At 39.8% G+C, this 23,072-nt stretch overlaps 1 protein-coding gene across 1 annotated transcript; it reads left to right on the top strand.

The window, feature by feature from the left end:
- The first annotated feature begins 17,616 nt into the window (after positions 1 to 17,616).
- LOC131994719 (uncharacterized) lies at positions 17,617 to 22,836 on the top strand. Its single transcript, XM_059361557.1, has 4 exons — positions 17,617 to 17,793; positions 18,109 to 19,086; positions 19,402 to 22,714; positions 22,790 to 22,836. The coding sequence occupies exons 1-4, from the start codon at positions 17,617 to 17,619 to the stop codon at positions 22,834 to 22,836; spliced, it is 4,515 nt and encodes a 1,504-aa protein (XP_059217540.1).
- The last annotated feature ends 236 nt before the right edge of the window (positions 22,837 to 23,072 follow it).

Here is a 23,072-nt window from a genome sequence, read left to right as displayed (position 1 = left end):
ATGCTACTGAAGCCAAGAATGCGGCATATAGAGCAACCTTGCAATCAGTAGCAACGCCAGTTGAAGGAGAGGTATCGGGAGAAAAGGAAACGTCTATTCCGTAGAAAGAAAAAGGAAATGGAAAGACGTGAGTTTGAGCGAATAGAGATGAAATCAGAATGACGTTCGGAAATTCTACCAAAGAATTAAACATCAAACCGATAGAAGGAAATCTGGTACCTGACATAGATAGCATGCTGAGAAATGAGGAAAGAACATTTTACCCAACTGCTTGTGTCCGATAATGGCGGCGAAGGGGATACCGCAGGACCCATCCCTGATATTGGTATAGAATGTTTAACTCCTAGCCAGAATGAGGTCAAGTATCAGTGAACCGACTGAAGAACAACAAGGCAGCAGGAACTGAAGGGTTACCTGCTGAACTATTTAAGACCGGAGGCGACACGCTGATAAGGCGTATGCATCAGCGCAATCTGGCTAGAAGAACGCATACCCGATGATTGAACCTCACCATACTATGTCCCATACACAAGAAAGGAGACAAGACGGAATGTGTCAACTACAGAAAAATAAGTCTCCCCCGCATCGCATACAAGATACTCTCGAGCACATTGTGTGAAAGATTAAAACCTAAAGTCAATGAGATAATTGGGCCCTATCAATGCGGCTTTAGACCTTGTAAATCTACCCTAGACCAGATATTCACACTGCGCCAAATCCTGGAAAAGACCCGAGAAGGACAAATCAACACCTTCCATCTCTTTGTTGACTACAAAGCCGCTTCCGATACCCATTTACTTTCAAAGCTATCTGAGTTTGGTATCCCTGCAAAATTTATAAGATTTCGCAGGATGACACTTACTGATACGCGTTCCTCAGTAAAAATAGCAAACAATCTCTCGGAACCATTTAATACCAAACGAGTTTTTATATACGGAGACAGCCTATCGCGTGATTTCTTTAATATCCTGCTGGAGAAATGCAGATGTCAATACGAGATGCAGATGTCAATAGATATAGCAAACTAATCACAATAGAACACATGCTACTCGCCTATGCCGACGACATCGACATCATAGGTCGGTCACTGGCAGTAGTAACTGCAGCCTTTGATTGAATCGAAATAGAGTCAGTGAAAATGGGTCTGTCAGTAAATGGAGATAATACGAAATGGATGGTATCAACTCTCAAAGAGGTTTGCACAACCCATCAGTTAAAGAAAATGGAGGAAGTTGGGAACCACAACTTTGAGATAGTCAGCAACTTTATCTATCTCTGCACCGCCATAACCGAAACGAATGACACCAGTTTTGAAATAAAGCGAAAAATAATACTGGCAAACAGATGCAACTTTTGATTAGGTTGAGTCAGGTTATAATTGAAAAGATGAAGCGGATAGTGATCCACCCCATGCCACTATGGATATACACCTAATTCAGTAATCGGTTTGGTGTGTGCTCTAATAAAAAGAGTAATCTTGTAAAGAAAATCCAAGTTAGGAATTCCGTGCTATTTACAGAATCCTTAATTGTTTTCCATGCAACGTCCCAAAGTTAGTTCACGCCTGATATTGTGTCCCTACCTTAGTGTCGGTATCTTTTAGCCACGAAAGCCAGGTAACCACAAAGGAAATGCTCCAAGGCCTCATCATCTTCCTCGCATGTCCTACACATGTTATGCCTTGCCGCACCGATTTTACATAAGTGAGCTCGTAGTTCTACGTGTGCCGTTATGATAACGACAGCTATACTGACCTCCTTCTTACTTACTTTCAGTAATAGCCTTGTCTTCTCACGATCTTGATCTCGCCATAGTATTTTCGCCGTTCTACCGACTGTTTCGCACAGGGTCACATGAGCATTCAACCCCCACGCCCTTAATTCGGACTGCGTCGACCCGAAAGGTTTCGGGTTAACCAAGTTTATTGACGGCAGTCCTCTGGCCTTCACCGCCAAATCGTCTGCCTTTTCATCTCCTTTCACTCCGTTATGGCCCGGCACCCAGAAGATGCGGATTTTGCCACCCTCAGAGAAGGCGTTAATCTCCTTCTTACACTGCAAGACTGTTCGTGACCTTACCGTCCTGGTTGTTATTGCCCTTATAGCAATTTTAGCACCACGACACTTCACGCATTCCGTGATAGCCCGGATCTCCGCCTGCAGGACCGTATTATGGTTAATCAGTTAAAAACAGATCTCAGTCCCTGGGTTCTCAATGTAAACCCTCAGGCCCACTCTGTCCTCTAGCTTTGATCCATCCATGTGACATGATCTTCCAGATGGCAATACTAGGGTTCCGTCTATCCAAGACTGTGTCGATGGCAGCAGTGGCTCGCACTCAGGTATCCGATCGGAACCTCTTCCCTTCCTTTCAGGTTTCCTATCGTCGCCTCGATTATACCGCGATGCTATGAGCTGCTACCATCTTCAATCCATTCTGCCATCGCCTTAAGTCTCATAGCCGCAGTGGCTGCCTCGCACTTAATCTGGGCCTTTTCCTAATCGCTCCGCCTATGCCAAGACAACATGTTCTCTGAACCTGTTGCATAGTCCTTATGTTGCAGCTGAAACGTAAGTATGTGTCGGTCTAATCACGCTCCTGTAGAGTCAGTAGACTATCCTCGGATTCAAGTCCCATTTCGAGCCTACGGCCCATCTTCATAGTGCCCAGCATCTGTAAACCTTCTAGGTATTCTCCTAAATGTAACACTTCTAATTAAGATTCCTGTCCAAGATCATACCTAAGTATTGGACCTTGTCAGATATCGAAATTTTTCTATTGAGGAAACCTGGTGCGTCAAATTGGCCCACCTTCGTCTTCCTCGTGATATATCAGTCTTCTCTGAGTTAACATGGAAACCCCAAGGTCTGGCCCAGTTGTGTGCCATCTGTAAGACCCTTTTTGCCTTGCTGCAAAGCTGGTTCGAATCCTTACCCCTAAGAAGTATTATAACATCGTCTGCATAGCAGACGGGTTGAAATCCCTGCTCAGTCAAAATCCGTAACAAGACCACCACTCGACAGATGAAGATCACTCTATACCAACCACTGATACTAAGCGTTTTGTTATATGGCTCTGCGGCATGGGTACTTGTAAAAGCAGATGAGGCAGTGCTTGGAGTAAAATTGCAAATTTTGCCCATGAACATTCCACTAAGGAACAGGGGCAAACTTCTCACATCTCAATGAGTGCAGTCCGATTCAAGTTAAAGCTCAATGATAAGGGACCTCCTTTTTATAGCCGAGTCCGAACGGCGAGCCGCAGTGCGACACCTTTTTGGAGAGAAGTTTTACATGGCATAGTACCTCACAAATGTCGCCAGCATTAGGAGGGGAAAACCACCGCTGAAAATTTGTTCTGATATTCTCGCCAGGATTCGAACCCAGGCGTTCAGCGTCATAGGCGAGATGTATGATCTGCATGACGTCGATAGAATATTCATCAAAATACAACGGCTACGCTGACTAGGTCATGTTGTCAGAATGGATGAAGAAGCTCCAACAAAGAAGTCTTTTGAAGGCAAACACTGTGGTACACGCAAACCGGGACGACCAAAAGCCCGATGGAAAGATCAAGTGGTGGGAGACACCTCGAAACTTGATTTTATATTAAGCGCAGAAGATCGAGGCGATTAGATCAGCTAGTGGACCGATCACATGTTCTGTCATAGCCAATCGCCTTACTGCATATCTGATAATAAGACATCGCACAGTGATATAGGTCGATAAAAGCGGATGTGAGGTTTTATCGAGATCATGTGGGAGAAAAAGGTCCTAGGTAGTCCGGGCGCCGCTTGGCAGGGCTCTTAAGTTGGTCACCTCGGCGTTTTGATAGATTTTTGGGACTCCCATATCTTCATTTGTGGTCCGGTTTTTTTAATTCTTTTCTTGCTGGATAGTGCTAAAAATTCTAAGAAAAAGACGAAAAAGGACATCTTGATATTGTCCTTTCTTAATTTTGTAGATAAAAGTGTCCTTAAAAAAACAAATATAAATGTTGGCCGAGTTTTTTTTTACAAAAATCCCCTTTCAAATATCAAAGTGTTATCTCTATCCGTTCTCAAGTGGCATACTTTTACTAGTTTTTTCGATTCTTTTTCGCTGTTCATCGTCTGTATAGCAAACGTGTTCAAATCCCTTTTACGTCAGGATCCGTTGATGGCTTTATGAGGTTGTCACCCATAACAGTGGCGATGAAATGCCCTACTTTGACGTTCCCTGTACTACTTTCTCTCATATCTTTATGTCATTGGACCAACAATTTGTCCACCTGTTCTTTAGCATACATCCAGTTTCTAAAGACCTGGTCCTTGTGGTGCTGGTCTAAGTATTGGTTGAGTGTGTCGTTCGTCACATTATTAAAAGCCCCTTTGATGTCAATGTATACCGCTGTTGTGCTCGTCTTGGCATCGAAAGATTCTTCGACCTCAGGTGTCTTTAGATTAGAAAGGACGTATGATTATAGGTTTGTGGGCCGCATAACTTTCATTGTAGGGCTTGTGTACCAACAACACACTTGGCTACTGTCACGCGCTTCAAGTATATGGGAGATCTAGGAACGTTGGTAGTAAGGGCACCAAACAGTTCGCTTTCTTCTGTTGGATTTGTTTTACCGTAAGTTCGTAATGATAGGACCTTAATCAAACTCATTGTTTCCTAATTCTACGGTCTCCGTGTGTCTCGTTGTATTATGTGGAAACACATTTTCTTAGCATACTCCCATGGCGTCCACTAACGTTTCAATTTGGACACAGAATTTTGAGAAAAACTTTCTCATCTTGGCCGCGTCAGAAAATCAGTGACTAAAGTCTAATCACTCTATTAATCCCATTGTACTGCTTGAGCCTGCTATAGTACGCTTCCCAATAATCTTCGTCTATTTTGCGACGTGCCCTGTTATAAAGTCTGCGTACCTCTTTCCAATGTTGCGAATCTGCCCGGTCATCCAAGGTTTTTTCTAAGGCTGATTTCCTTCCTTGAAGCGAGCAACTGTTGCATTCGTTTTCCAATTGATATTGAGGCCAATGTCTTCTATGTTTGACAATGTACAGCATTCCGAAATTTTTGCGGCTCAATCTTTTTCTGAAGCCATCCCTTTTCATTCAAGATCATAGCCATATGTATTGAAATTCCTGGCTGCATGCTGTAAACAACATTTTCCACATAATAAAGCCAGTCATTTTATTAAAGGTATGTTTTATACTGCCGAAGGGAGCACTTTTTTTAATTCCTTCCGCATGGTGGCCGGTGCAAATAAAAGCGTTAGGCTTGGTCATATACGCGACTTGTCCTTTTTTATTTGATATTTTTTTTTTGCATGCATAAATGAGCAATATTTCGTTGAACATAAACTCATGGCTCATATAACCACATTCACACCCACACACGCACAACAAAGGATTAGCACAAATTCTTGGAAAATAAAGCCATTGAAACATAAATTCTGATGCAAAATGATATTACAAAAAATTTTTTTTATATATATTTATGGCTAACGAACAAATTACACAATTTCCTCTATATACACAAAAGGAAAGTAATTTAAGTTGATTTTGCGAAACAAAAAAAAAAGTCCTTTATTGTGGCCAAGGGATGAATAATTCAAGCGTTAAGTTGCTTTTTTACAGCCTTAAAATCAATGTCGGCCTTTGTAACATTTTGAGAGACCATGAGCAGGCCAGACCACATACGATGTTTTGCCTTCCGCCACAAAATTCCTGTTTTTATACCCTCAACCATAGGATGAGGGGTATACTAATTTTGTCATTTCGTTTGTAACACCTAGAAATATGCGTGTAAGACTCCATAAAGTGGATACATGCTTGATTGTCATGACATTTAAAGTGGATCTAGCCATATCCGTCCGTCTGCCTGTCGAAAGCACGCTAACTTTCGAAGGAGTAAAGCTTTTTTTTTGTCGGTCGGTTGGGATTGTAAATGGGCCAAATCGGTCCATGTTTTCATATAGCTGCCATATAAACCGATCTTGGGTCTCGACTTCTTCAGCCTCTAGAGGGCGCAATTCTCGTTCGATTTGGCTGAAATTTTGCACATGGTGTTTTGGGATCACTTCCAACAACTGCGCTAAGTATGGTTCAAATCGGTCCATGTTTTGATATAGCTGCCATATAACCCGATCTTGGATCTTGACTTCTTGAGCCAGTAGAGGGCGCAATTCTCATTAGATTTGGCTAAAATTGTGCATAAAGTGTTTTGTTATGACTTTTAACAACCGTGCTATGTATGGTTGAAATCGGTCCATAACCTGATATAGCTGCTATATATACCTACCGATCTTATATGTTGACTTCTTAAGCCACTAGAGGGTGTAATTCTCATCCTATTTGTCTGAAATTTTGTAAGTATCATTTAAATCGGCGCATACCCTGATAGAGCTGCCATATAAACCGATCTTCGATCTTGACTTCTTGAGCCAGTAGAGGGCGTAATTTTCATTCGATTTGGCTGAAATTTTGCAATAAGTGTTTCGTTATGACTCCCAACAACTGCGCCAAATGAGGTTCAAATCGGTCGATAACCTGATATATTTGCCATATAACCTGATCTTGTATGTTGACTTCATGAGCCACTAGAGGGGGCAATTCTCATCCTATTTGTCTGAAATTTTGTAAGTATCATTTAAGTCGGCGCATACCCTGATAAAGCTGCCATATAAACCGCTCTTCGATCTTGACTTCTTGAGCCAGTAGAGGGCGCAATTTTCATTTGATTTGGTTGGAATTTTGTAATAAGTGTTTCGTTATGACTCCCAACAACTGCGCCAAATGTGGTCCAAATCGGTTGATAACCTGATCTTGACTTCTTGAGCCACTAGAGGGCGCAATTCTTATCCGATTTGGCTGAAATTTTTTACAACGGCTTCACCCATTACCTTCAACATACGTATCCAATATGGTCTTAATCGATCTAAAGCCTCCAGCTCCCATATAAATCGATCTCCCGATTATGCTTCTTGAGCCCCTACAAGACGCAATTCTTACCCGAATGGACTGAAATATTACCCAACGACTTCTACTATGGTCTTCAACATTTAATTCACTTATGGTCCGAACCGGACTATAACTTGATGTATCTCCAATAGCATAACAATTCTTATCCATTATTCTTTGTTTGCCTAAAACAGATACCGAGCAATGCGATTCATGGTGGAGGCCGGCCGTACTTAGCACGCTTGTTTTTATACCCACCACCATAGGATGGGGGTATACTAATCTACTTATTCCGTTTGTAACACATCGAAGTGTTCATCTAAGACCCCATAAAGTATATATATTCTTGATCGTCTCGTGTTTCTGAATCGATCTAGCCATGTCCGTCTGTCGAAATCTTGGTAGAGGTTGAACGCTAGCCGCTTGAAATTTTGCACAGATACTTAATATCGATGTAGTTCGTTGGGGATTGCAAATGGACCATATCGGTTCTGATTGAGATATAGCTGCCATATAGACCGATTTCCAAATTTGATTTCTTGGGCACCTGGATGCCGCAATTTTTGTCCGATTTGGCTGAAATTTCCGCATCGGTCTATATCCTGATCCTCTTATAATAACTTAAAAAACAAAAAAATAATTTCCAAATTTCGGATGGGATACCTAGGGGGGCCGCCCCACCCCAAAAACCTACCAAATATATATTGGGTTGCCCAAAAAGTAATTGCGGATTTTTCATATAGTCGGCGTTGACAAATTTTTTCACAGCTTGTGACTCTGTAATTGCATTCCTTCTTCTGTCAGTTATCAGTTGTTACTTTTAGCTTGCTTTAGAAAAAAAGTGTAAAAAAAGTATATTTGATTAAAGTTAATTCTAAGTTTTATTAAAAATGCATTTACTTTCTTTTAAAAGATCCGCAATTACTTTTTGGGCAACCCAATATATATATATATATATATATATATATATATATATATATATATATATATATATATATATATATATATATATATATATATATATATATATATATATATATATATATATATATATATATATATATATATATATATATATATATATATATATATATATATATATATATATATATATATATATATGTATATATATATATATGTATATATATATATATATATATATATATATATATATATATATATGTATATTGACCAATCACGACAATATGGGACTCAAATGAAAGGTATTTAAGATAAGAAAACGTATCTGATATCCAATTGTCGGGCCAAGAGTTAGGGGTACCACCCCAACCCCCAAAATCCTTCTAAATCGGACATATTTACCCACCATGGCAATATGGGACTCAAATGAAAGGTATTTGTGAGTAGAATACGAATCTGACATCCAAATGTGAGACCAAGTTTTTGTTGGGGTCCATCCCTTCTCCCAAACACCCCCAAATAGGACTTATTTACTGACCTTGAGGAAACTGGGGAGAAAAATACGAATGTGATATCAAATGTGGGACAAAGTGTTTGGGGGGCCGCCCCTCCCCAAAAACACCCCAAGAGGACATAGCAATATGGGTCTCAAATGAAAGGTCTTTGGGAGTAAAGCACGAATCTGATATAAATATTCGGGAAAAGTGTCTAGGGGGCCATCCCAACCCCATAACACCACCCAAATAGGACGTATTTGCTGACCACTGCAATATGGGGCTCAAAAAATAGGTATTTTATAGTATAACACGAATATGAGATATATTTTCATGGTGGCCCCCAAACACCCTCAAAATCGAACATGTTCGCTGACTATGGAAATATGGGGCTCAAATGAAAAGAATTTGGGAGTAGACCATGAATTTAACATCAGCAATCAGGGCCAACCACCACAATTTGGATCTTAAAAAGAGTGGAGCTTGATATTGATAGTTTTTAGGGCCCATACCCCAAATCGGACATATTTGCAGACTTTTGCAATAAGTGGTTTAAATGAAATGTATTTCAGATTAGAAAACGAATATGATAGCGAATTTTGAGGCCAATGGCAATATGGGGTTTAAATAAATGATATTTGAAAGTAGAGCAGAATGCTGATTTTTTTTCAGGGCTTAGTGTTTGGCGGATCTCCCCGCTCCCGAAGTCGGGCATATTTACCAACCATGTCAATGTGGGGCTCAAATGAAAGGTATTGTGGAGTAGAGTACGAAATTGGCAACCACTTTTGGGACCAATTTTCCTGGGTTTTATCCCTTTCCCAAAACACCCACAAACAGCAATTATTTACTGACCATAGCAATATGGGGCTAAAATAAAGGTATTTGGGAGAAGAATACGAATCTGATACCCAAATGTTGGACCATGGAAATGTTGGACCATCCAACTAAAACACTTCTAGCGAATTCATAGACCAATAAAGATCATATGGGATTAGATAAAGCCATTTATATTGTTATACTGTTAGTCAAGCGGCATACATTTACATCTTGAATTATGGAAAATAAATATTCAAAGGATAATTTTGTTCCATATAAAGTAAAAAAAGGGGCAGTGGGGGCGACTGGTTCAGCTACAACTCCCATATAAATCGATCTCCCAATTTGACATCTTGTCCTCCTGGAAGCCCCAATATTTGGCCGATTTGGCTGAAATTTTGCATTTAGTTTTCTGTTATGTCAACAACTGTGCCTAGAACGGCTCAAATCGGTCAATAACCTGATATTGCTCCTATATAAACCGATTTCCCAATTTGTCTTCTTGAGCCCTTACAAGCCGCAAGTTTTGTCCGATTAGTTTAACATTTTGCATGTGGTGTTCCGTTATGACTTTCAACAACTGTGCCAAGTACGGTCCAAATCGGTCTATAGCCTGATATAGCTCCCATGTAAACCGGTCTCCCGATCATCCCTGTTCGGTTCCTAGAAGCTTTAACTTTTGCAGGTGTGACAGAAATTTAATATGCAGAATAAAAATATTTCCTACATTTTAATTTATTTTGTAGAAATTTTTAGCATCCATGGTGGTGGGTTCCCAAGATTCGGCCTGGCCGAACTTAGTATGCTCTTACTTGTATTTTTTTTTTCTTTTGTTGTACGCACAAAAATTGCACCATTAGGCATTAAGTTTTTAAAAACGAATTTTAATGAACAATAAATATGAAATGAATTATTTTATGATGCCATTAATTGTAAAACAAAACATAATGTGATGGTCGCCAAAATACCACCACCAACAAAAAGTAAAACAAAACCTTCATGTGCCTTTTTATGGCTCTTTTTTTTTCTGGTTCAAAAATTTGTTGTAAATATTCTATGTAATACTGCTTTGGTTATGAGTTTTATGTAAATTAATTAGAATTTTTAAAACAAAACTTCCAGTTGATAAGCCATGTATGGTTTTTCCCAATTTGAGAAAATTATGTGTTTTCACACTCAATTTGAAGCTGGTAAAAAAAGAACATTATTGCAACAAAAAATGATTGTGGTCATTTAGGTTTTTAACTCTTGATTGCTGAAAATTTCTTGTGTTTATTTTGTATATGACATTAAAACGAGTAAAAACACTTCATTTGGGCCAGGTCGATCTTTGGATACCCACCATCATAATTACGTACCTTAACCAAATTTTGTTATCTACTCGTATATCCAAAATAACCCAAACTTGACAAGAATTTCAGCGAAATTGAGAACTAACAGCAGTTTTTAAGGTTGCAAGAGCATATATCAATAGGTCTGTCTACATGAATACGCCAGCAAAAAATAAGTTATTTAAAAAAAACTACCGAGCGGTGATTTGGGAGGGGAGGTGGTTGAGAGGGGACTCATCTGAAGGAAGAAGTCCCAAGTTTGTTTCTCTCTCCAGTCAGTTACCATCATTCCCGCTGCCTCTTGCCACCAGTGTTGGTATTTTATAATTTATGCTGGGCGCAAGGACTTTCCATTAGCAAGCTCACTTCCGTGTATAGCATTTACAGCAGTTGTAGTACTTCCAGTAGTAAGGTATTTGTTCTGGTAGTGTTGTTCAGTGAAGCAGGAACAGTTGTATTACTCATTAATTCGTACTTTCTGACGTGGAACCTAAGTGGATGGCTCTTGATCTTCCATCGTTTTTAGATGCTATAGCGAGCGTTTGTAGCCCTATTCCTGTTTCTACTCCTCCGTCTTTTGTCTTTTTTATAAACGCCACCGAAGGATGGGGGTTTCTTCATTTTGTCAATCCGTTTGTAACACATCGAAATATCCATTTCCGACCCTATAAAGTATATATATTCTTGATCAGCGTAAAAATCTAAGACGATCTAGACATGTCCGTCCGTCTATCTGTTGGAATCGCGCTACAGTCTTCAAGAATATAGATATTGAGCTGAAACTTTGCACAGATTCCTTTTTTGTCCATAAGCAGGTTAAGTTCGAAGATGGGCTATATCGGACTTTATCTTGATAAAGCCCCCATATAGACCGATCCGCCGATTTAGGGTCTTAGGCCAATAAAAGCCACATTTATTATCCGATTTTGCTGAAATTTGGGACAGTGAGTTGTATTAAGCCCTTCGACATCCTTTGTCAATTTGGCCCAGATCGGTTCAGATTTGGATATAGCTGCCATACAGACCGATCCTCCGATTAAGGGTCTTAGGCCCATAAAAGCCACATTTATTATCCGATTGTGCGGAAATTTGGGACAGTGAGTTTTATTAGGACCTTCGACATCCTTCGTTAATTTGGACCGGATCGGTCTTGATTTGGTTATAGCTGCCATATAGACCGATCCTCCGATTTAGGGTCTTAGGCCCATAAAAGCCACATTTGTTATCCGATTTTGCTGAAATTTGCGACAGTGAGTTATGTTAGGCCCTTCGACATCCTTCTTCAATTTCACTCAGATCGGTCTAGATTTGGATATAGCTGCCATATTAACCGATCCTCCGATTTAGGGTCTTAGGTCCAAAAAAGGCGCATTTATAGTCCGATGTCGCCAAAATGTGGGACAGTGAGTTAAGTTAAGCCCGTTGACATACTTCTGTATTATGGCACAGATTGGTTCGGATTTGTATATAGCTGCCATATAGACCGATCTCTCTGTTTAAGGTTTTGTGGCCATAAAAAGCGCATTTATTGTCCGATGTCCCCGCAATTAGGGACAGTGAGTTGTGTTAGGCCCTTCGATATCCTTCTTCAATTTCACTCAGATCGGTCCAGATTTGGGTATAGCTGCCATATAGACCGATATCTCGGTTTTAGGTTTTGGGACCATGAAAAGCGCATCTATTGTCCGATGTTGCCGAAATTTGGGACAGAGAGTTAAGTTAAGCCCTTCCACATTTTTCTGCAAGTTGGTCTAGGTCGATCAAGATTTGCATATAGCTGCCATATAGACCGATATCTGGATTTAAAGTCTTGGCCTCGAAAAAGGCACATTTATAATCCGATTTAACTGAAATTTGACACATTGACTTAAGTTAGGCTTTTGGACATCCATGTTGTATATGGTTCAGATCGGTTTATTTTTAGATAAAGCTGATAAAACGACCAATATTTGGTTATACACAATTGAACAATGATTTGTACTTATTTGTATTTGCTCCAAATCAGATCACATTTCGATATAACTGCTATGGGACATAAGGTATGCAATTTTCACCGGATTTTGATGCAAGGTGGTTTACATATATACCCGAGGTGGTGGGTTTCCAAAGTTCGTCCCGGCCGTACTTAACGCCTTTTTACTTGTTTAATTTTTGAATGACTTTAAACGAACAAACATCCAATCGTGTAAATGAGTGCAATGAACTTTATTTATATGACTTTTAAGAGTGTGCCAAAGGCTGTTGCTGAGTTTATTTCAGTTTGCGTTATGTGTTGACATCCATTTTTTTAAGTATAACGCAAATGAAAAAAATGAGAACTGATCCGTGTTGGCCGATCCCATTATCAACCACTAAATTTACGAGCCTCACATAGTGGGATAGAAACAAAAAATAGAGTAGAGATATCTTGACAACATTTTAAGCAGCAATAGCTGAGGTGCTATCCGGGGGCCTATCGGCAGGAGGCTTCAACATTAATTTTACAAAAAATTCTGAATTTGCAAAACTTCTTTTCCCGGCGGCAAAAAATAGACATTTGGAAAAGTCGGAACAAAATCCTTGTGGTACTTCTCCTTTCAAACCATGTGGGAAAGTTCATCTTCGGCAACACATCTGCTCTAACCTTTGAAAATTTCAAGGTATCGCTACCAGTTCTCAAATGGCAGATTTTTTAACCAGTTATTTTCGATTCTATCCCACAGTGCCTTGGTGGTATGCACTGACATTAAAGAGGCTCATCCAATCACTCACAAGCCCCAAGGTACCGGTGGATAACTTGTGGGTTGCATGACATAAGGCAGGACACGTACTACGGCACGGCCTACTACAGATCCTGGCTGAAGAGTGATTTGAACCCATCTCTGTGCATCCGATGCTATAATGGTAGGTGTTCGAACTAGCTATCCAGGAAAGCCGAAAGGTTTTAATGGCAAACGAATGGACAAGACCTAGAGATCTAAACTTTAACCTAGAGCAGACTGAGATTTGCCTGTATACGAGGAAGAGGAAGGTGAGCCAATTAGAGGCAGCACACTTCCGCAACCGAATGATTTCGTTACCACCAAGGCAATTCAATTCCATACGAAACCGAACTGCAAGTTTTACATCTAGGAAAGTACTGGAAAGGAAGGTAACTTCCGAGGGTAGTCCACTTGCTCGAAATTAGCGTTATAAGGCCTCTACTTATTTAAACCTCGCTAATTTGGTGGAAGACGATGGAGATAATGTGCAACATAAGAACACTATAATAGTTTTAAGGAACATGTTGTCTAGGCATAGGCGGGGCGATACAAATCACACCTATGAGGCCTCATTCTGAATATGAGGCAGCCAATGCGGTTTCGAAACTCAGGGCAATGAGAGAGTTGATAGAATGTAGCAGCAGGTCATACTATTTTGAGGAAAGAATTGAGGACCACTTCAATTGGCTGTTGTTCTTAAATTGAATTTTTATTTAAACAAAATATTTCTAAGCTAGCTTAAGCCTAGCCAGCATGTTCCCATGCTGTTGGGTTGCTCACCTGTGTGAATATGCAACGTATGTATATTCACACGGCAACGCGGATGGGTGTCCATATGCGCGAATCAGATTACCTAAGCCAGACAATGATCATGACCAAGGCCAGACAATTGTCTCACACATATACACACTACATCTCCCTTTTCACAAAAAAAAAAATGATTACTTGCTAATCATTTTTTAATATGTACAAAATTACTTAATAGATAATTATTTCTTATGGAAAATATAAACGTTTTTAATAAAATCTTAAAGTTAAAAAAACATTAATTATTAATTCTACAATTTAATTAAATGTTATGTGTTAGTTAGATTAATTTTCTTAAAATGACAGGATATACATTTAACAAAATTACAAAAAAAAATTAATAATAAATGCTAAAATTAACTTAATTAAGGTACACGAATTTGAATATATTTAAAAAGAAATACCAAAAAAAAACTATGAAAATAAATTGGTGAACAGGATACTTTTCAATTATGTCGTATTTGCTCTTATCAGGTAGAATACCATTATCCGTACATAAATGACCAAGAAAATTAACTTCACATCGAAAAAATGAACACTTGTCAGGATGAAGCTTGAGGTTATATTTACGGCATTGTTCGAAAACATTCTTTAAATTCTTTAACATATGATTCGAACTACATCCGATAACAATCAAGTCATCCATGTAGACAAAAGCTTTTGTGGGTTCTAGTCCCGAAAACGCAAGTGTCATCATACGCTGGAAGGAATTCGGAGCAATTTTTAATCCATATGGTAATCGAGTGAACCTATACGAACCATTGTCCGTGGAGAATGATGTTATGTCTCCTGATTTTTTCTCCAGTTCTATCTGATGAAAGCCAGATATCAAATCTAAACATGAAAAATATTTAGCTCGACCGAGTTGATCCAAAATATCTTCGATTCTCGGGAGGGGAAATTTGTCTGCTATTACCTTTTTATTAATTTGGCGATAATCAACAACTAAACGCCAACGCTTTTGTTCAGAATTTGGAAGCGCCTTTTTCGGAACAAGAAGTAGTGGGCTATTAAATTCTGATACGGACGGTTCAACTATACCATCAGACACAAGTTTATTTACTTGTTCGTTTATTTCTGCTCTATGTGTATGTGGAATCCTATAGTTTTTTATATATATCGGGTCAGAGTCCTTGAGTTTTATCTTTTGTTTATAAAAATTATTAGCTGTGATTGGTTCTGTTTCTAAACCAAAAACATCCGTGTAATCAGAACACAATTTGTGAAGTTGATCCTTAAACTCTTTGGGACAATTCTTTTCCAACCTTGAAAGAATTTCCTCTTTTCTGTCATTTTGTAGATATTTTTGTTCAATCAAGTCATAATTTTTCAAACTCTCAGTCGCAATACTCTTGGTGTTTAGTATAACATTTTGTGAAGTTGTATTCAAAATTCGAACAAATGTGTTTTTAGCATTTACTATAGAGCTAGCGACTAAAACACCAGGTTGAAGTTCCTGATTCATCACTAAAAACTCTTTTTCGTTTGTTGTTATATGTACTTTTCTAATTACTTCAGAACGAGCAGGTAACAAATCGTTATGGTTAACGTCAGAAAATATAATAGGGACTTGAATATTACAATGAAAGTTGTTAGGTCTTAGAATCAACCAATCATGGTGCTCATTGAAATCCAAAATACAGTTGTATTTCTTAATGAAATCCATGCCAAGAATCCATGCCATCACAAGGTATACGGAAATTCCTATCCACCACCTGAAAATCATGGGGTATTAAGAATTTGTCAATTTGGAGATCCAAATCAATTGATCCAAACGACTTGGTTGTTCCTTCACCTATACCACTTATTATTGTGGTATTAGACTTGATTAATTGACTATATTCTTTATTAAATTGCTTTAATAAGGATATGTCCGCTCCTGTATCTACTAATAATGTGAGAATGTTATTAGAAAAATTGTTTTTTGCCTTCACAAATATGCTCTGACTTAGATTTATATGATGTATAGTTGGATTTTGGACTATTGTTCTCCCAAGGGAAGATTCAGGTTTCCCGAATCATTATATTCTTCGGTAAGGATACGCACGTTGCGGTTCCTATTACCTTTATTGTTTCGACTGTCGAAATTGTGGTTATTGGAGCCACGTCCTCGATTGTTTCTATAGTAACGACCTCGTCCTCTATAGTGGCCATTACCCCGTCCACGACTATTTCCGCGTCCATACCAATTCGAATTGTAGTATCTTACATCAAAGGTGGGCATGCCCTCGGTACAAGATGATACAAATTTCGACACCGCATCATTCATTGTGCTAAAGTTCCCAGACTCCATTATAAGCCGAACTCTATCGCTGGATGCGTTTTTCGACATCGTTTTGACGGCTACTTGAGTTGAGTACTTCTGTGCTAATTCTACAGGTAGTGTTGGCAAAATCATATATTTTCCCAACCCAACATTACATTAACGTTTCACCCCATTCACCACCAAACCGTCATCATAAAAAAACACACCTCACCACGTTATTATTATTATTATAGCCATAATCATGTATGCAGTTTAATATTCAGTAATTTGAAATACTTATGTTTTTATCGTAATTAATTATTATTTGTGCGTATTTATTCAAATACTCATCAGTATACGCAGTTTGATCTTTCTGCGTGCTAATCTGCTTCGGTGATAACGATTCCCCCTTTACCGATTAAATCTTACCTGAATCCCTGGCAGCTTGTGCGTCGCACCTTCCCCCTTTGTCATTAACGATCGGGTGTTTTAGTATAATACATCATGCCAAGCCCTTTGGGAGTTAAGAGTTACCAGTAAGCAGATTAGAATGCAAATCAGATAGTCTCTCCCTTCCACCACCGGTTTTGCTACTTTGGTGGGCGTTCGTTGCTTCTAGCGAAACTATTTATTCATATGATCGATATGTAGAAACAAATTTTGCTATGTACTTATAAATATAACACTTTAAGCTATTTAGGTATTTTGTAAATAATAATTTTATATACTTGAAAGTAATTTCTTTTGAAGTCCCTTAGCTAGAATTTTGTGTGAAGTCGATCTCTTCTTTTTCGACCATCGAGCAGACAACACTTAAGTATTCAAGCTTGTAACCCTTTTTACAGCCAAATAAAATTTGAAACCTTTTTGTTTTTTGAGGAAAGATTATTTTCTGTGCTTTATTTCTTTGAAAGACGAAAGGGAGTTTTTTTGGTGATATTTCTTTACATTTTATTGGTGCCGAAACCCGGGAATCTCGTGTCGGTTTTTGTTCTATTATTTTGCTAAACAAAGTAATTAAACTTTTCATATTTTTTTTCTAAGCTTCTCTTTGCATTTTTCTTGACGGAAAGAATAAGTTAATTGTGTTTTGGTGAACGAAAATTATTGCTTAGTGCTTAATAAGTTCTTTGGACATAGATTGGCATAGTTTTCGCGTATTTTGATATTGGATTTAAATTGGAATTTCTATAACTGCGTTAATCTTGGTGGAAGTGTTTTTCTTTTTTTTTTTTGTTTCGCTTTATTCATTTGCTTTGATTTGGTGCTTGGAAAGCCCTTTTAGTGAACGTTTGTGCGCGAATTAACCATGAGTGAACTGGCCACTTTTATAAAGGGGCAACGCGACTTGTTAGATTTATTGATTAAATATGAAAGTCGTTTCGATGCCAAAAATCCTGCCGAGAAAACTCATGGTTATGTAGATGCATTGGGCCAAAGGGTTGATGATATTTTTAATCGATTCGAGGCACAGCATGATACGATAGTGAGGCTTATTCACGACACATCTTTGAATTCTAATGACGTTCCATATATCAGTGATGACGTGTATTTTGATTTTTCTGAGAGGTATCTCTCTTTTAAGGGTAAAATTATCGACTCTAATGCGGGTCATAATGTTATGCAGTCTCCTATGTCTAGCACATTTGTGACTCATCACGGTCGCTCTGATATGACGATAGGATCAGACTCTAAACTTCCCAAGATCACGCTGCCTAGATTCACAGGGGAATATATGGAATGGATCCCATTTCGGGACATATATTTTTCCCTTGTTCACCAAAACGAATCCCTCAATAAGATACAGAAGTTTTATTATTTGCGTAGTACCCTTGGTGGCGAGGCGGCAAATCTGATAAAGAATATTTCAGCCACAGAGGCAAATTATGACTCGGCGTGGAAGATATTAGAATCAAGATACCATAATAGGCGTATGCTTGTGGGAAACTTGATTTCTAGGTTGTTTAATATACCGAAATCAGATGGTGGATTTCAGTCCATTAAGACACTTCTTGATTCTGCTCAAGAGTGTTTGTCCTCTTTACAAAATTTGAATATAGATGCCAGCACGTGGGATCCTCTTCTTATCCATTTGCTCGTGCAGAAACTGGATCTTCAATCCCGCAGGGATTGGGAACAGTCTTTGAAATCCTCTACCGAAATCCCCCTCATTTCCGAACTCTTCTCTTTCTTGGAAAGAACTTTCCGAACGCTGGAGTCTATGACCGATGAGTTCCCATCTGATAAACAATATCCCACTAAGGGTAGAAATAAAAGTAATAATAATTCGAAATCTAATGCGCAGGTGCGGAAGGCTTCGTGCAATTCTGGACAGTTTTCCAAACCAAAACCTATTCTTTGCGTATTCTGCGAGAAACCTCACAGTCTCGCAAAGTGTTTTAAATTTTTAGCATTGCCCTTGAGCGATAAGGTTAATTTTCTCTCAAAGAAGAACGCTTGCCAAAATTGTTTTGTGGTCGGGCATGACCACAACAATTGCAAATCTCCTTTCCGTTGTATCACATGCAAGCAGCTACACCATACGGTGCTGCATTCGGACGGTCCTCTAACCAGGGCTGGTCCTACTGGTTGTTCAGGTAATGCACCTACCCAGATGGCTTCGCATAGTGCTCAGGCGTTTCACTCTGTTTTACTTTACACGATAAGGCTTAGGGTTGTGACAAATCGTGGCAAATTTACGTTGAGGGCGCTACTAGACCCTGGATCTCAAGGTAGTTTGATTTCGGAGTCCACAGTTCAACTTATAGGTCTTGAGAAGGTAAGGTCGCATTGCAAAGTCGTTGGTATTGGAAATGGTAGCGAGAACATGTCGAAATTTTCTGTACAACTTGATTTGTACACACTTAAAGAAGAGCTAGTTCTGTCCTGTTCTGCCCTTGTTCTATCAAGCTTGTCGTCTTACACTCCAGACTTGTCCTCTAGATATATTTCCCTTCCGAATATCGAATTGGAGAGCTTGGCTGACCCCTTTTTTTACAGATCCGATTCCATAGATATAATTCTAGGATCGGACATTTGTTCGAAAATTAAGATTCCAACGGAGTCTTTTGTACATAATGATTTGTTCTTTCAGAACACTCATTTTGGTTGGGTGTTTTCAGGACCCAGCAATTCCGTGTCTTCACACCAGATACACATTCATAATGTACACTTGGACCATATTTTGAGATCCTTCTGGGAACAGGAGGAGGTCCTCCCCAAAAGGAAGTTTACTGAGGAGGAGGAGGCATGTGAGGAGTTTTTTGAAGCTACCACAACTCGAACAGTATCTGGTCGATACGTGGTGAAATTGCCCTTTCGGTCTATACTGAAGGACGGCTCCAGTCCTACTCTTCAGAACAATGTGCTCAATGCACTTCGACGTTTGAAACAACTGGAAATATCATTTTCCAGGAAACCATTATTTTGCGAAAGCTACACCAAATTTCTCAAGGAATATGAGAATTTGGGCCACATGTCGAAGATTGGCGTTTATCCTAGTGATGTTCGTCAAGATTCCTACTTCTTACCGCACCATGGTGTTCTTAAGGAGAGTAGTACCACGACGAAGCTACGCGTTGTTTTTGATGGCAGTAGCCATTCACGTGAAAGTAAGTCGTTGAACGACGAGCTTTCCCCTGGGCCTGCTCTCCAGAATGATTTGCCTGGTATCCTTACCAGATGGAGACGTCATAGGATTGCCTTTAGCGCGGACATTGAGAAAATGTTCCGGCAGATAGATGTTTGTCCAGGGCACCGGAAATTTCAGCAGATTTTGTGGCGTTTTAGCCCATTTGATGAAATTTCGATTTATGAATTGAACACAGTGACGTATGGTACGGCATCTGCTCCATATCTTGCCATTCGTGTTTTGCAGAGGTTGGCGCACGATTACAGGGACAGGTATCCTGTGGCCGCTAGGGTTCTACTGCAGGACTCATACGTGGATGACGTTATTTCCGGTTCTGATAGTATAGACAACGTGAAACCACTTTACAAGGATTTATGCACCTTATTGGATGAGGGTGGCTGCAATTTGAGAAAGTGGGTGACGAACTCTAAAGAGTTGCTTGCGGTTATACCAGAAGAACACAGGGGGACTTCTGTGAATCTGAACTTTGACCGTGATAACGTCGTTAGGACATTGGGCATACAGTGGAACACGGCCACTGACTCTTTCTTTTTTGAGGTCAATCTTGACAAGGATCCGATTGCATCCAAGCGCAGGATTCTCTCGGAGTCCGCCAGGCTTTATGATCCATTGGGGTGGCTTACTCCGATTACTGTGGTGGCCAAATCCCTTTTCAAGCAACTGTGGGAACATGGGGTTGACTGGGATGATAATGTCCCAAGGGAAATTGAGGACCTGTGGTTTCGGCACAGGGCTTCATTGCCGAAGTTGGCTAATTTGGCGATTCCCAGGTGGATTCAATGGAATCAGAACTCTGAATCTGAATTACATTGTTTCTGCGATGCCTCTAGTGTTGCTTACGCCGCAGTGGTTTACGTGCGTATTGTTACGGCTAACGATACTTTTGTTCACCTTTTGCAGGCCAAATCAAAAGTATCACCCATTAAGACCGTTTCAATTCCAAGATTGGAGCTTTGCGCTGCTGCACTTGGAGTGAAACTGGCACGAAAGGTTCAGGAATCCCTCGCTGACCTTGGTGTACGGAATGTTTTTTATTGGAGTGACAGCTCCACTGTATTAAGTTGGATTCACAAGTCTCCCTCCAATTGGACTGTCTACGTGGCTAACCGCGTGGCAGACATACAACGATGCAGCAATCCAATTCAGTGGAGATACGTTCCTTCGGCTTTGAATCCGGCAGACTGTGCATCTAGGGGAATTCAGGCAGAGGAGTTAATAGGGAACCGGACTTGGTGGTTTGGGCCTCATTTTCTTTACGGACCACAATCCTCTTGGCCTGAATCTTTACCGAATTTGTGTACATCGAAGGAGGAGAGAGCCGTCAAGATTACAACGAATGTTGCCACTGAGAAAGCATATCCTGAATTGCTTTCAAAATTCTCCAAATTACACACTTTGCTACGCATCACTTCATTATGTTTTCGGTTCTGTCACAATTGTAAGCATCCCGATGAGAGGATTACTGGTCCCTTATCAATTGGGGATGTTAACAAGACTTTGATGATCTTTGTAAGAATAACTCAGGAAATTGATTTCCCTGAGGAGCTGTCAAGGCTCTCTGCACGAAAGGTGATCGCACAGAGTCCTATTTTGAAACTTATGCCATTTCTTGACGAAACTGGAATAATTCGAGTTGGTGGACGCCTCCAGAATTCGAATTTCCCCTATGATGTGAAGCATCCCCTAGTTTTGGCAAAGTCAAATCCATTATCAGTGCTTATCATTTCAGACGCACATGAAAGGACATTACATGGTGGTGTTACTTTGACCATGTCCTATGTGAACAGAAGGTACTGGATAATCTCAGGAAACCAATTGGCCAAACGTGTTATAAACAGGTGTTTGAAATGTTTCCGTTTTGCTGCGAAAACGTCGCAGCAGATAATGGGTAATTTGCCACAAGCTCGCTTGATGATCACTCGTCCATTTAAGCATAGTGGCGTCGACTATGCCGGTCCCATAACTATTAAGACTTCGAACTTGAGGTCTACTGTTACCTCAAAGGGGTACATATGTCTTTTTGTGTGTATGGTTACCAAAGCCATACATCTAGAAGCAGTTACCAGCCTGACGACAAATGCTTTTCTTTCTGCGTTTAGACGATTTGTGTCGCGGCGCGGTGCTTGTACCGACCTCTACTCAGACTGCGGCACGAATTTTGTTGGTGCCTCAAAAGAACTCCAAGTACCTTTTGAAAAATCTCAGAAATCACTGCCCGAGGAGGTTCTTCAGGCTTTAAGTCAGAACTGTACCACTTGGCACTTCATTCCACCTGCCTCCCCAAATTTTGGTGGTCTTTGGGAAGCAGGTGTGAAATCCGTGAAATACCATTTGAAAAGGATTATAGGCGAGCGCAATCTGACATTCGAAGAGCTCACAACACTACTATGTCAAATAGAAGGTTGTTTGAACTCTCGTCCTTTATGTCCTTTATCTTCCGACCCTTCGAATTTTGAAGCACTTACTCCTGCGCACTTTCTTGTTGGTGAGCCAACGATTTGCATACCAGAAGAATCTCTGTTGGAAACCAACATCAATTTACTTTCTCGCTGGAAATGTGTGGAAAAAATGAAACAACATTTTTGGAAAAGATGGCGAAATGAATATGTTAATCGTCTTCAAGCGCGACCGAAATGGCTCAAAAGCAGATCTGAACCTACTATTGGCGATTTGGTGCTGGTTGTAGACGAACGGTGTGGACCAGGTCAATGGCTACTTGGCCGCATCGAGGAAACACATCCTGGACCTGATGGACGTACACGGGTGGTATCAGTTCTTATTAAAAACAAACTTGTAAAAAGACCAATTTCAAAAATTTGTTTACTTCCAGAAAATGCAACATCGCTTGTCGACACAAATATTAAATCAACTGCCTAACTACTACCCCCTCACCAGAATGGACCACTTGTGTGTATACCTACCCTTCAAGGACGGAGCCTACCCTCAAACGCTATGAGTCGGAGCATAGCGGAGGTATTTCCTCGACTAAATATTCTCCCAACGATAGGCCGTCTACCAACTATTATCTGCACATAAGAACATTCGTCCTTCAGGGGGGAGAATGTTGGCAAAATCATATATTTTCCCAACCCAACATTACATTAACGTTTCAC

Source organism: Stomoxys calcitrans, chromosome 2, assembly GCF_963082655.1.
Source record: "Stomoxys calcitrans chromosome 2, idStoCalc2.1, whole genome shotgun sequence".
Classification (NCBI taxonomy): domain Eukaryota; kingdom Metazoa; phylum Arthropoda; class Insecta; order Diptera; family Muscidae; genus Stomoxys; species Stomoxys calcitrans.
This window is presented reverse-complemented; position numbering and strand designations above follow the sequence as displayed.